At 41.9% G+C, this 15,244-nt stretch overlaps 1 protein-coding gene across 3 annotated transcripts; it reads right to left on the minus strand.

The window, feature by feature from the left end:
* Positions 1–65: 65 nt before the first annotated feature.
* Positions 66–8,393, minus strand: LOC125543270 (histone-lysine N-methyltransferase ATX4). 3 transcript variants are annotated; one of them, XM_048706568.2, is made up of 22 exons: positions 7,388–8,393; positions 6,985–7,254; positions 6,771–6,884; positions 6,594–6,662; positions 6,440–6,505; positions 6,176–6,270; positions 5,995–6,075; positions 5,313–5,448; positions 4,831–4,906; positions 4,640–4,742; positions 4,381–4,505; positions 3,612–3,757; positions 3,388–3,492; positions 2,851–2,915; positions 2,357–2,552; positions 1,948–2,034; positions 1,803–1,862; positions 1,638–1,727; positions 1,070–1,156; positions 805–879; positions 622–722; positions 66–483 (listed from the first exon to the last, which is right to left on the minus strand). In XM_048706568.2, the coding sequence occupies exons 1-22, from the start codon at positions 8,126–8,128 to the stop codon at positions 393–395; spliced, it is 2,979 nt and encodes a 992-aa protein (XP_048562525.1). In that variant the 5' UTR covers positions 8,129–8,393; the 3' UTR covers positions 66–392. The 3 variants fall into 3 exon arrangements, with proteins under 3 accessions (XP_048562525.1, XP_048562524.1, XP_048562523.1); XM_048706567.2 differs by having other exon boundaries at positions 1,803–1,859; positions 5,995–6,084; positions 7,388–8,392; XM_048706566.2 differs by having other exon boundaries at positions 5,995–6,084; positions 7,388–8,392.
* Between the last annotated feature and the right edge of the window lie 6,851 nt (positions 8,394–15,244).

Consider the following 15,244-nt stretch of genomic DNA (forward strand, 5'->3'; position numbering starts at 1 on the left):
AGGAACAGCAGCAGTAACACAACATAATTAAGCTCTCCTCAGCATCTGAGACGTCACACGAAATATATATTGCATCAACACAATTGGACATCTTCTTTCCTTTTGGATTCCTTTTCTTTTCTTTTCTTTTCTTTTGTTCACAAGAGAAATCATCAATTTATTACAGCAATGAAGAATTTACAATGCCTGGCTGTGGACGCTAGTTTATGCTTCTTTTTCTTGCCTAGCCTGGTAAAGCCCTACCTCGCTAGCTAGCAAAATCCTGTGACTAAAAAAACACAAGCTAAGCTGGTTGCATGCTGACGGCCATGCACAAGACGATGAAAGAATCTGGATGAATGTGGTGGCGCTTCGCCACTGTAATTGGGGTTGGTTAGTCCTTGTCAGAAATTTCAGTTCATGTATCCACGGCAGTTAGGGGCTTTACACAGGCAGGGAACCTTGCGATCCTCCGACTCGTCCGGGTCAAATTTGTAGTCATACCTGTGGATGACAGGGGAAAATAGAGAGGATCAGAACATCAAATGATTGCAGATTGTTGTATACACTCTCAACGCGATTGAATTGTCTTTTTTTCCGTGTGTAAACCGGACAGAAGAGGACAGGGTTATGAAGCAGTACGTCAATTCTTCTCCGGCTGAGACATCTCTTCTGGCAATCAGAATTATCTGGCTCTTGTTGTCGCCGACGCTCACGATCCTCGCGTAGCAGTTAGGCATGCACTGCAAACGCAATGACTATATTAGTTAACCATTTCATGGATTCAAGAAGATGCAGGTGTCAGAGAGCATGATCAAGGTTTACCGAGTGGTTAATTATGCGGGCGATGTTTCCTCTCTCCGTAGCATCAATCACAACATCTTCACTTATTTTGAACAGCTGCAGCAGCACAAGACGCAAAAAAACAATTCAGCACATCAGAACAACAAAGCTACAGTTTTTATGTGGTTCTACACTTAATCGAATTGTCATCAAGAAAAGATTGCATGACGGCGATTAGTTACACCAGTTAAACCGTTCAAGTTGAAAGTAGGGAACCAATTAAAACAGTACAAAAAGGATAACTCACGTAGCAGTCTTTATTTTCCTTGTGATATCGTGCTTCCCTCAAATCAGCAACACTACGTCTGACTTGGTCCCCACGATATTCGATCACCTGGCACAAGTTTGGTTAGCTGACAAATTAAGAACAGATTCCTCACAAATGGGATGTATTTAAGTGCTTCGATAACATAGGCATAAGCATTTTCATGGTAAAATTTTGAACTCTAGTGTGAGACAGAAAATGTACTAAAAATGTTCATGCTGCTGATTTAACATGTATGTGCCTATAAATTATGCACAACAAACCAATTACATCTACAAATTGGAGATCAAGCATTGCAACCAATTATATTCATTAACTGGAGATCAGTCAATGCAACCAAGTATATTCACTAATTGGAGATCAAGCAAGTAACAAAAGTTATCTGCTGTATTAGACAGTGCACATTTAATCAAATTGCTGCCATAAATGCTACATTGGGCTGTTAAATTATGCTTTGTGACCAGATTAATATGGTATGTCAGTGCATGTGCTTGATAATGTAGTTAGTATGAGCACTGTTGAAGAAAAAAATATAGTCTGCAGTGATTACCATTTGCCCCTCTTGAATTTTCCTAACAGCAAAGAGCCCCCATCCATGTACTCCAGATCGACCACAAGAGACCCTCTTATTTTCAGTTCTCTGAAATAGTCAAACATATGTTTATTGGTTTGCTCATATAGCCTTTTAAGAACCAGGATCATTCAGAAAGTAAACCTGTAAATATTGAAGCCTTTCTTTGAACGTAGCAAAAGGTCGGTCGTCCTTCTGGTCCTGCTGACAAGGGAATAAGATGCCTAAATGTTTCTAGCATTCAAATGTTGCTTAAAAAAGATGGTGATGGTCAGGACCAGGCACTTACCATGTATGTGTTCAAAGCCTCAATCAAATCTTGAGAGTGGTGTCGGGGTCCCATTATTCGATGGGCAACTGCCTCTCCTTGTTGTTTCTGGAAAACACAGATAATTTAGTACCAAGGACTTGCTGACAAAACAACAGAAATTAAAACTACACAGGTCTGTTAACATCACTTGCATTTAACATTAACCTAAGTTGGGCATAACAGTATGTCACGCAAAACAGTGCTGCTGCAATTTTCAGAATCAACACACACGAACACGCGCACACAACAGGCAAAAAAATTATACAGGAAGGATGAAAAAAAGGTCAATGTATATATTGAGTATAATTGTATAAATGAACTAGAAACGAAAATTATCACAAGGTAATGTCCAGGGTGGATGCAGAAAACCAAGATAATTAGAAAATACCTTGTTTTTCAAGATTTCATAAGGTAGGCACCTTGCAGCTGGGCAATCAGAAACTTCAGCAGGAAAAACCTCCTGGTGATTTTCACTCTTAGCTAGTCTTGCAGGAGATTGTTTCTCATTGTTTTGGAGCAAAAATTTGGTGGAGAACACTCCATCTGGTGTCTTCACTATCAACACATTATCTGGGTCAGGAGTACTGAAGTGGACAAGAAAGAATAACATGTATTAGTAACATTTACTGGTGATAATTTATGCCTCAGGTTACATTTTCACTTCTGCAAATGACATTGTTCCAAAATCATGCCAGTTCCATGGACCATATTTGCCATTGTTTTCTTAAAATAGGTTTGATTGGTACTAAAATCAACCCCAAAAGATTACACAAAAGGAAGTATATATAATGATTGTTAAGCCAGCTTAAAATTGTTCTTCTAGATAACCATTCATGAGTTTAACTTAACCAAAAAGGAAAAATCAAGTGATAGAATTATTACCTGTGAAACGCACAGTAGGAGACCATTTTAGTCACCTTCCTATCATTTCTCTCAGAGTATTGCAACTGCAAGAGTACAGGAAAAGTACAATTTTAATCTTTATGTTTAAAATCGGTTAATAAAGGAACAAACGCCAGAAAATGTTTGCGTCAAATGATGCACAGTTTAAACAGTTGTATCAAGTTATGCTTTAAAGACAGCATGCTTAAAAACTTTAGGATTAGCTCAAATGGAAGTATTTGAGCAACGACACAAAAAAAATTGGCACAAGGGAATTTTTGCCACAACATAGCTTAAATGTAAAAGTTGGTGGAAAAAACTTGCTAATCCACAGCAATACTACACAGAAGCAAACAATATCAGGCTGGTAAGTGGCATATGCTCAAACATAATCTTTCAGACAATCATTATATAGCCATTAATATGCATTCTGTTTTCATATAAGAAAAGAGAGTGAAGGTTAAATTAAAGAAAATGGATATGCAAACATATTATGATGACAATTTCCTCTACAAAGAGGTGGCAAAAGCAGTCTACCTCCATGCGATATCCAGCTCTTGATGCACATGTTGCATGATAATAAGTAGAACACTTGTAGCACTGGGTGCAGGCCCCATGCATCTGCTTGCATATGATACATGTCTGGAGTTAACAACAAAAACACAAGAGTTAAACAAAGAGTAAGATGATTGAACACAGAAGCACATACAATAATTACCCATTAGGCAACCTTGCAAAGAGTACTAGATAAAAATCCTAACCTTCTTAAAGTACTCAGAAGGGATGCTCAATATGCCCACAGCTGGCTCCATTGTCTCGTCAACAGGAAAGGAGACTTTAGGCTGATACCAGGCACACATGACATGAACCCACAGTTGGTCAATATCAGTTGGCTTGAGAGCACCACCTAGGAGGTCCAACAAGAAGTACAAGTTAACAGCATGAGTGATCCATAAACAACATGGTAAATAAGACAAGAAAACATTAGAATATTAGATACCACTGTGGACCAATCAAACTTATCACAACCAAGGAATAAAACTAAGCATGAGTCGGGAACACACTAAAAATGTCAACAGAAGCTGCCCTCTGGTCTAGAGCAGGGGCACTCAGCCTTAGATTGATCTTGCCGACAGCCTGGGACGTCCATTAAACACCCACCTTGTAACTTTACCCTCCTTTGAGGCTGCTGTACTGAACTACCCCCCCCCCCCCCCCACACACACACACACACCCCACCCCCACGCCCACCACCGCCACTTTTCAATGAAAAATGAGACGCAAAATCTTATTACGTTTTCTCAGGAAAAAAACGTCAACACTTGAGGAAATTACTGAACTGTCCAAACAATTCCATATGATGAATCATGAAACTATGGAGCACATCAATTGGATCCCTGTTTGGGATGCGGAAACAATGAGGCCCTATTTGGGATACAAGAATTTCACAGGAATTGTTTCATATAGACATTAGGAAAAGAACAAGCATTCCAACCAATGTAGTATAGGATATTCATCGAGACAAAATACCTTTTACAGGGCATAGGCAGCACTCCTTTTTTTGTTGGGGCAGTTCACAAGCTCGACAAACCCAATTAGTTAAATCCTGTACGACACGAGCTCCATAGCACTCTTGATGGACAGCTATTTGACATCTGAATACATAAATTTTCGAGAAGCTTTTATTAACCACTAATCATGAAAACTTACATAATATTTTTAGTCTTCAAACAGCAAAGGAATTCAAGTGCAGGTGATGGATAAAAATTCAAATGACGGCAGGAACTACCTGTTACAAATGATAATTTTGTTGTAGTCCCAATCCTCAACCCACCGACAGACAGCACAACGTTCAGTTGTCCATTTAGCATAGACTGGACTGTAAGAGTTTGCTGCAGATATTGGAAAAATTCAACAGCGTGAAGTCATATTAAAATCACCAACCACAAAGCCCATGAAAAAAAATCAAGAGTGGCATACCTTGTAATGAAAGCAACTCTTCTTTCTTAATGCCTGGGGTAGAAGACTTGAAATTTCCACCCGGAATATCATGAAGCTGCAGATAATGACAAAAAAGGAATCTTGTCAGTTTTGCATGCATATGTGCATTAGTGTCAACTAGAGAGGATACACCGTGCATTGCTGCGGGACTTGGTTGCAATTATTTCGATGAGATTTGATTGTATTAAGTATTAATATTTGGATTAATAATCTGAGAATTGAAACTAATATATTTATTATATTTGATTATTGTATAGTTGTAGAAAAAATATTGAATATGAGTAGCATGCGTGTGGCATGTTAAGGTAGATCTTTTCCCATGCACAGTGGCATGGTCAGTTGGCATAGTTGCATGTTGAGAGAATTGGAGTTAGTGGGGATCAACTAACTAGGTATATATAGCATTCACATATTATGTTGAACCACAGACGTCCAAGTTGATGAAGATCCTGAGAGCTTACCAAGTCAATTAGTGGCTCCCCAGTGCCCTTGAGTTTAATACTCATCTTCCAATTTTTCTTCCTTGAGCCAGTATGCCTCTCCCACTCATTCAGAGTCATCATCTTTTTCTTGCAAGACCTGCATTCACATAATATCCTGCCAGCAAAAACAATACTCAAATACTAATACTGGTGCAACCGTGCAATGATGCAAGCACACATAAGGAAATCAATGCAACATGAAGACCGCTAGCAACTGTGTGATGGTTTTTATTGCTTCTGGCCCCTAAACATCATATGAATTCCCATCACAAAAGTGACCAATCCTAGGGGTGACTACGGTAAGAACTAAAGCGACCTAAAAGTCACTTGCTTATGCACCAAGTGAAGGTTAAAGGACCAATTGCAAGTATACAGTAGCCACTTCGATTCGGTAACATATGTTTGTGCACTTGTACTTTAGCTCTCAGATCATTTTTTCTAGCCCAGAAAATGAACCAAAAGAGGAAAGTTGCTGCTCCACGAAAAGAAAAGATGGCATGTTTAATAATTTTAGTATTTCTTTCTGAACAGTTGACTTAATACAAAAAAATATAGTACTCCTACTTAAAATAATAAAACATTAGATTCAGATAGAGTATTGATGCAAATTTAAAGAAACATGTAATCTGAAGATTCAGTAGAAGATATGTCAAATGCTTACATGTGCTTTTCTGGCAAGTACAATGCTTCCATCCCAGAGCAGCACACAGGTATGGATTCAGGCAACTTTTCCTTTGAAGTGCTGGCAAATCTATGCTGAGACATGTTAGAAACTGGCATTTTTTATTTATTATAACAGCCAACAGACATCCATAGGTTTGAGAAAGAAATGAATAACTCACTCTGAACTATTGGAGGTGCTCGTTTGTTCAACTTTCATTACTCTCTTGCGTTTAGACTTACAATCAGGACAGAAATACTCGGTATTTTCTAAATCCTGCAAAATAATGTGTAGTCAGTGAAGCCTATCCCTGGAAGCATTGCATATTACATATATATAACAAACATCATGACATTAAAATCTCAACACCAAACAACATATTACATATATATAACAAACATCATGACATTAAAATCTCAACACCAAACAAAGGTGAACAAACAACCTCCAGGTCACTGCATGTCCGGTCGCATTCTACATGAACCCAAATCTGGCACTCATCACAGCATACCTGCCAAGAAACGGATTGCAGGTCAATGCCTACAAAAATCAAGAGAAGATAATCTATATACCATCACCAAAGCGGTTTCAAGGCTTACCCAGTTTCCGCCATCTGTGTGATGCCAAATTTTCTTGCATATGCCACAGTATTGCTTTGACTGCAATAGCTGCAGACATAATAGTATTTACCCATGTAAGGCACTAAATAGAAATGAATCGAGTTACTAGAACATATGAAGCACCTTCGTTCAGTCACATGCCAGAGACATACATACCTTTTCACAGTGCCTACAAAGTAACTGCTCTGTTTCTTGCTTCTTTTTCTTTGAAATCTTGGATGGAAGACGATTACCGCAGCTATCGCAACATGCTGCTAATTTAACGACAACCTGCAACACAGTAAATAAATTAGATAGCAGCCTAGCCGAGGAACTGTAATAAATGAGGCAGCTACAAGCTCAGCTATTACAACTCCACACGTCCAATTACCTGAGAATGAGATTGACACTCCTGCTCGTTATTAGAACCAGTCACTTCACGTGCGCCATCGGTGACAGACTGCTCATTCACAGACTTGTCCAGAGAGCAGACCCCGTCCATTTGGAGCTCAAAAAAGCCGCGCTCGGCAAGGAAAGCCTCCTCAATTGCTGCACGGAATTTGCTTGGCTTGAGCTTAAGCTTATGGAGAGATTGTCCCTGGAACCTATCTAGGTACTCCACAAAGGGAAAGATCATCCCTTGCTTGACCCATCCATAATCCTACAAATGAAGACGGTAATGAGAGCCCACGGAAAGAGAAACAGAAAGGAACCGTTTGGTTCATAAACCAACCAATTCAACCAGGAAAAGAGAACTGCAGCGCTTATCCAGGAAACTGTAATAAATAAATTACCCTGTTTTGGCCGCCGGCAGAGTAACCGAAGAACATGACGCAGAGCGCGCCGGGGACGCAAGAGTTGAGCACAACCTCCGGGGCGTGCTGCAGCGGGTTGATCACTAACGCCGGCCACGCGGGGCTCTTCTTCCCCGACCTTGCCCACACCACGTCCCCGAGCACAAAATCCTCTGGCCAGTAGAAATCCTCTCTCCTGACCTCGGCCTCCTGCTTTGGCTTGCACTCCACCACCGGGGACCTCCCCTCCAGCCCGACATTTCCAGTACCAGCATTGCTCGTGGACGGGACCACAGCGCCCACCACGGGCGTCTTCTCCGGCGCGCATTTCTCACCAGCATTGCTCACGGAAGTGACAACGCTTCCACTGAAACAGCCCGAACTGCCGCTCCTGCTGATGTTCCGGCATGCCCGGTACAGCTCCTCCTCCGTCTGCGCGGGCTCGCCGGTCCACACCTCGGTCTGCACGGCCCCAAAGGCGGAGCCTTTCGGGCCGACGGCGCGCACCTCCACCTCGTACACCTGGCCGTCCCTGTCCTCGACCTTGGGCGGCGCGGGGGCCTTGCAGGCCTTCTTGGCGGGCGGCGGCAGGACGACGGCCGAGTCCCTGAACCGCGAGGGCAGGACGCGCTCCCGGCGGCGCTTGGCGGGCGGCATGCCCTCGGCGGCGGCGGCGGGGGGCTCCAGCTCGTACGGGACGGCGGCGGTGCAGCGCTTGGGCGGGATGCGGGAGGCGAGCATGGCACTGGCGCCGGCGGCGGCTAGGGCATGGGGGTGGGGACGCGCGACGCCCTGGAACCTCGAATCGGGGCGGCGGATTTGGGTCCTTAGGGTTCCGGCGGCACCGAGGAGTGGGGATTTAAGGTCGGTCGGGGGAGGGGGGTTGTTCGGTCGGCTCCGAGATGGGGATGGGATTCGAGGCGGAGGCGGAGGCGGAGGCGGATAGGGACGATGCGCGCCGACGCGGAGCCGAAAATTTCGGGTTCCCTCCGTCCGGGCGCCCGAGGGATTGGGGTGGGGTGGGGTGGGACGTGCGGGTTGCGTTTTGAAGTTTTTGGAACAAGTTGTCTGTCGGGGTCGGAACCAGTGCTCCAGTAGGAAGAGGCGAGGCGAAGGGGAGTGAGAGGTGGGGAAGACGACCCAACGCCGCGAGATGGTCGGGCGGGGGCGAACAGAGTTTTCGCGCGGATCTGGATGGGTCCTGGGCCGCTGGCTGGTGCCGTGTGGCGGGCGCTGACGTGAGAATCGGTTCCTCGGCCATTGGATTCTGGCTGGGGCCCTTCTGTTGCTCGGATCGTGGGGGTGGGGGCTGTCCTTCTCTGTGCCGGACCCGGAAGGTAACTCCCGATCGCCGCCGCCTTTGCTTCGCTCCGACCTGACGCCGTGGCCATACTCCGAAGCCGGTGATCGGACCGTAGATGACGTGGCCATGGGTCTCCCAGACGGGCTGCTCGCCGACGTCCTGTCCTTGGTGCGCCGTTGTCGAAATGATCGATTTCAGTACTAGTGCCAAGCCCTCGCTCCTCCCCCCTCCCCGCCCCCGCCGAGCGCCACTCCGGCGCCGGCGTCCACCACGCCCAGCGCTCACGCCGTGGGTCACTCCGACCGCGGCGGCCACCTCTCCTCTCCTCCATCTGTGTCTCGCGCTCACGCCGCTCCCGCGCCATGGCCTCGAGCCCGAGATCTGTGACCTCCACCTTCAGGCCACCTGGTGAGCGACCGGTGGTCTCGGGGTTGGGGATCTCCTCGGAGTCGGAGGGCTCGGAGGTCCGCGGACCGCGGGCGGAGGCGGAGACGCAGCCTGTTCCCGTGCCGCCTTCGGCGCCATGGGTGCAGCCGCCCCCCTCAAAGAAGGAGCTTTGGAGGAAACGCCATGCCATGGGTGAGCAGAGCAGAGATCCGGGACATGCGTCGGGTGATACGTCTCCAACGTATCAATAATTTTTGATTGCTCCATGCTATATTATCTACTGTTTTGAATGTTTATGGGCTTTATTATACACTTTTATATCATTTTTGGGACTAACCTATTAATCCAGAGCCCAGTGCCAGATTCTGTTTTTACCCTATTTTAGGGTTTCGAAGAAAAGGAAAATCAAACGGAGTCCAATTGACCTGAAACTTCACGAAACTCATTTTTGGAAGGAAAGAAGCCCAGAAGACTTGGAGTGCACGTCGGGGGATCTGCGAGGAGGTCACGAGGCAGGGGGCGCGCCCACCCCCCTGGGCGTGCCCTCCATGCTCGTGAGCCCCTCGTGGCCCCCCTGACGTACTTCTTCCGCCTATATATCTCCATATACCCTAAAAACATCCGTGAGGAGATTAGATCAGGAGTTCCGCCGCCAGAAGTCTCCGTAGCCACCGAAAGCCAATCTAGACCCGTTCCGGCACCATGCCGGAGGGGGCAATCATTCCCCGGTGGCCATCTTCATCATCCCGGTGCTCTCCATGACGAGGAGGGAGTAGTTCTTCCTCGGGGCTGAGGGTATGTATCAGTAGCTATGTGTTTGATCTCTCACTCTCTCTCGTGTTCTTAATTTGGCACGATCTTGATGTATCGCGAGCTTTGCTATTATAGTTGGATCTTATGTTTCTCCTCCCCCTCTACTCTCTTGTAATGAATTGAGTTTCCCCTTTGGAGTTATCTTATCGGATTGAGTCTTTAAAGATTTGAGAACACTTGATGTATGTCTTGCCGTGGATATCTGTGGTGACAATGGGATATCGCGTGATTCACTTGATGTATGTTTTGGTGATCAACTTGCGGGTTCCGTCCATGAACCTATGCATAGGGGTTGGCACACGTTTTTGTCGTGATTCTCCGGTATAACTTTGGGGCACTCTTTGAGGTTCTTTGTGTTGGTTGAATAGATGAATCTGAGATTGTGTGATGCATATCGTATAATTATACCCACGGATACTTGAGGTGACATTGGAGTATCTAGGTGACATTAGGGTTTTGGTTGATTTGTGTCTTAAGGTGTTATTCTAGTACGAACTCTAGGGCTGTTTATGACACTTATAGGAATAGCCCAACGGATTGATTGGAAAGAATAACTTTGAGGTGGTTTCGTACCCTACCATAATCTTTTCGTTCGTTCTCCGCTATTAGTGACTTTGGAGTGACTCTTTGTTGCATGTTGAGGGATAGTTTTATGATCCAATTATGTTAGTATTGTTGAGGGAACTTACACTAGTAAAAGTATGAACCCTAGGCCTTGTTTCCACACATTGCAATACCGTTTACGCTCACTTTTATCATTCGTTACCTTGCTGGTTTTATAATTTCAGATTACAAATACCTTTATCTACTATCCATATACCACTTGTTTCACCATCTCTTCGCCGAACTAGTGCACCTATATAATTTACCATTGTATTGGGTGTGTTGGGGACACAAGAGACTCTTTGTTATTTGGTTGCAGGGTTGCTTGAGAGAGACCATCTTCATCCTACGCCTCATACGGATTGATAAATCTTAGGTCATCCACTTGAGGGAAATTTGCTACTGTCCTACACACCTCTGCACTTGGAGGCCCAACAACGTCTACAAGAAGAAGGTTGTGTAGTAGACATCAAGCTATTTTCTGGCGCCGTTGCCGGGGAGGTTAGCACTTGAAGGTATATCTTTAGATCTTGCAATCGAGTCTTTTAGTTTCTTATTTTATCACTAGTTTAGTTTATAAAAGAAAACAAAAAAAATGGAATTGAGTTTGTCTCATACGCTTCATCTTTTTAATATCTTCGTGAGTATGATGGAAAGGATAATTGTGCTCAAGTGCTAGAAGAAGAAATCTACAAAATGTTTGGCACTAAATCTTTGAATGATGAGCATGATTGCAATGTTGTTAGTACGAATTCTCTGAATATCCATGATGCTAATGATGATTGTACTAGTTATGATGAAAATGCCTCCTATAAACATGTCACTTTTGTGGAGTAGATTGGGTTTGCAAGTACACACCAAATAGGGAAGATAGATATTGTAAGAGGCATAAGTACTTAGAAACCAAATTGTTGCAAGAAGAGCTAGATGAATGTGCTGAAAATTTATCTTTTCTTAGCCCTACTTGTGAACTTTGCAATGAACGTGATCATTTTAGTACCCAATGCAAATTGTTTCATGAGCGTATCGTGTCCAAAAATTGTGATGACTTGATTTCCCTTGCACATCATAATGAACTTAGTTTGCTCTTGGGTTATGAAGAAATTAAACGTAGAACTAAGGATATTCCAAAATTTGCCCTTGATAAAATCCTTCATTTTGATCTAGAGGAAATTTATATATATTGCGCGGTGAATTGTATTGAAAATCCTTATATTGCCAATTACATAAAGAAAAGAAAACAAATAGAAGATGAAGAGAATACTAATGAAAAGGAGGCGACTTCCCAATATCCTCCTATTATTCCTTATGATGAATTAGGTAACGAGAAGGAGCTTTCTATCCAACCAATCTCATTAATAAGGAGCTCCAAAAAGAGGATTGAACCCACACATGATGTGGTGAAGAAGAAGAAAAGAAAAAGGAAGAGAGGTAAAAAGGTATCTCTCCCAAATAAAGTTGCTCCTATTATTGCTGTGCCTCATGAAAATGAAGATGATACACTTGATGATGATCTCGTTATGCCTATTGCTTGTTGTGATGATTATGATTGGAAAGATAATGATACTTTTTATGATCTTGAAAATCTTTTTGGTACTTGCTTGGAAGAATATAATAATTGCTATACTATCGGTGATATCTATACTATTAATGATGAGAGTGATTATGCTTATGATATGAAAAAGCCCAAGTTTGGGGAAGCTATGTTTGATGAGGATGACATATTTAAGAATATATTTGCTGCAATTAATGTTTGTCCCAAGTTTGGGTAAGCTATGATTAATGAAGAGGATATTTTTAGTCTCCCAAGTTTTGATATGCAAGTTTATAATGATAGCATGCCTCCTACTTATGATGATTATTGTGATGATACTTAAGCTATAAAAAGTAGTGATTATATTTATAAAACTTTTCATGGTTATGATTGCCCCTTCTCTGAACATTACTCTTTTAATGTGGAAACAATTTATAGTATTCAAGTTTCCTATGATACTCCCACTATTCCGAATAAGAAGAATTTTGCTTATGTGGAGAGTAATAAATTTTCTATGCTTGTAGATCATGAAAAGAATGCTTTAGGTACTGGTTATATTGTTAAATTCATTCATGATGCTACTGAAAATTATTATGAGGGAGGAATATATGCTTGTAGGAATTGCAATAATATCAAGTTTCCTCTCTATGTGCTTAAAGTTTTGAAGTTATACTTGTTTTGCCTTCCTATGCTAGTTGATTATTGCTCTCATAAGTTGTTTGCTCACAAAATCCCTATGCATAGGAAGTATGTTAGATTTAAATGTGCTAGTCATATTCTTCATGATGCTCTCTTTATGTTTCAATTCTTATCTTTTATGTGAGCATCATTGAAATCATCATGCCTAGTTAGGGGCGTTAAACGATAGCGCTTGTTGGGAGGCAACCCAATTTTATTTTTATCCCTTGCTTTTTGTTCCTGTTTAGTAATAAATAATTCATCTAGCCTCTTTTTATATGTGGTTTTATGCTTTTAATTAGTGTTTGTGCCAAGTAGAACCTTTGGGAAGACTTGGGGAGAGTCTTGTTGATCATGCTGTAAAAAACAGAAACTTTAGCACTCACGAGAATTGCTGCCATTTTTATTCGAAGAGTGCTATTTAGTTAATTCTTTTTGCAGATGATTAATAGATAAATTCCTCAGGTCCAGAAATTTATTTGAGAATTTTATGAGTTCCAGAAGTATACGTTTGATCCAAATTACTACAGACTGTTTTGTTTTTGACAGATTCTGTTTTTCATATGTTGTTTACTTATTTTGATGAATCTATGGCTAGTAAAATAGTTTATAAACCATAGAGAAGTTGTAATACAGTATGTTTAACACCAATATAAATAAAGAATGAGTTCATTACAGTACCTTGAAGTGGTGATTTATTTTCTTATACTAACGGAGCTTACGAGTTTTCTATTAAGTTTTGTGTTGTGAAGTTTTCAAGTTTTGGGTAAGGATTTGATGGATTATGGAACAAGGAGTGGCAAGAACCTAATCTTGAGGATGCCCATGGCACCCCCAAGATAATCTAAGGACACCTAAAAGCCAAAGCTTGGGAATGCCCCGGAAGGCATCCCCTCTTTCGTCTTCGTTCATCGGTAACTTTACTTGGAGATATATTTTTATTCACCACATGATATGTGTTTTGCTTGGAGCATCAATTTATTTTCTCAAAATTTGCTTGTTGTTATTTAGAACAATGTTTTGCATATTTTATTTCAATAAAAGTGGCATTAATAGTCTTTACTATGCCTATGTTACAAGTATACATGTTGTTGTTTGAAAACAGAAAGTTTACCGCTGTTGCAATAATTCCCTAGAAAAGTCAGAATGTGATAAAATGTTGAAACCTTTTGCATATTAAGCTCTGATAAATTTACTACCGTGGGAATTTTCTTTCATAATTTTTGGAGCTAGGGAAGTATGGATGTTGCAGCATTCTTTACAGACTATCCTGTTTAGGCAGATTGCTGTTATATTTGCATTGTTTGCGTATGTTTGCTTCTTTAATGATTTTATTTGAGGATAGGACTATTAAATATGCAGAGGCATTTAGTATGCAATGTTGACTAATAATTTTAGTGATTTTCTACAGTAGAGTATGATAAGGTTTTGGCAATGGTTTATACTAACTTATCTCACGAGTTCTTGTTGAGTTTTGTGTGGATGAAGATTTTGAGATTTAGGGAGACCGTGATATAAGAGGAATTAAGGATACACAGAAGCTCAATCTTGGGGATGCCCAAGGCACCCCAAGATAATATTTCGAGAAGTCTCAAGCATCTAAGCTTGGGGATGCCCCAGTTGGCATCCCACCTTTCTTCTTCAACAACTATCGGTTAGTTTAGGTTGATCCTAAGTTTTTGCTTTTTCACATGATGTTTGCCATTCTTAGAATGTCATTTTATTTTGCTTTGTTTGCTGTTTGAATAAAATACCAAGGTCTGAAATTATTAAATGTTAGAGTCTTCACAGAGTTGCATAATTATTCGACTACTCATTGATCTTCACTTATATCTTTCGGAGTAGTTTGTCATTTGCTCTAGTGCTTCACTTATATCTTTTAGAGCACGGTGGTGGATTTGTTTTATAGAAACTATTGATCTCTCATGCTTCACTTATATTATTTTGAGAGTCTTGATAGCATGGTAATTTGCTTAAAATCCTAATATGCTAGGTATTCAAGAATAATAAAAATCTCTTATGAGTGTGTGGAATACTATGAGAAGTTTGATACTTGATAATTGTTTTGAGATATGGAGATGGTGATATTAGAGTCATGCTAGTTCAGTGGTTATGAATTTGAGAAATACTTGTGCTGAAGTTTGTGATTCCCGTAGCATGCACGTATGGTGAACCGTTATGTGATGAAGTCGGAGCATGATTTATTTATTGATTGTCTTCCTTATGAGTGGCGGTCGGAGACGAGCGATGATCTTTTCCTACCAATCTATCCCCCTAGGAGCATGCGCGTAGTACTTTGTTTCGATAACTAATAGATTTGTGCAATAAGTATGTGAGTTCTTTATGACTAATGTTGAGTCCATGGATTATACGCACTCTCACCCTTCCACCATTGCTAGCCTCTCTAGTACCGCGCAACTTTCGCCGGTACCATAAATCCACCATATACCTTCCTCAAAACAGCCACCATACCTACCTATTATGGCATTTCCATAGCCATTCCGAGATATATTGCCATGCAACTTTCCACCGTTCCGTT

This window comes from Triticum urartu, chromosome 3A (assembly GCF_056163025.1).
Source record: "Triticum urartu cultivar PI428250 chromosome 3A, HENAU_Tu73, whole genome shotgun sequence".
Lineage (NCBI taxonomy): Eukaryota > Viridiplantae > Streptophyta > Magnoliopsida > Poales > Poaceae > Triticum > Triticum urartu.

Coding starts and splice junctions, on each gene's coding strand:
- LOC125543270 (XM_048706566.2), bottom strand. CDS start 8,128: ATGCTCGCCTCCCGCATCCCGCCCAAGCGCTGCACCGCCGCCGTCCCG. Junction 2,916..3,387: donor GAGCTGGATATCGCATGGAG/GTAGACTGCTTT, acceptor GTACTCTTGCAG/TTGCAATACTCTGAGAGAAA. Junction 1,157..1,637: donor AAATTCAAGAGGGGCAAATG/GTAATCACTGCA, acceptor AACTTGTGCCAG/GTGATCGAATATCGTGGGGA.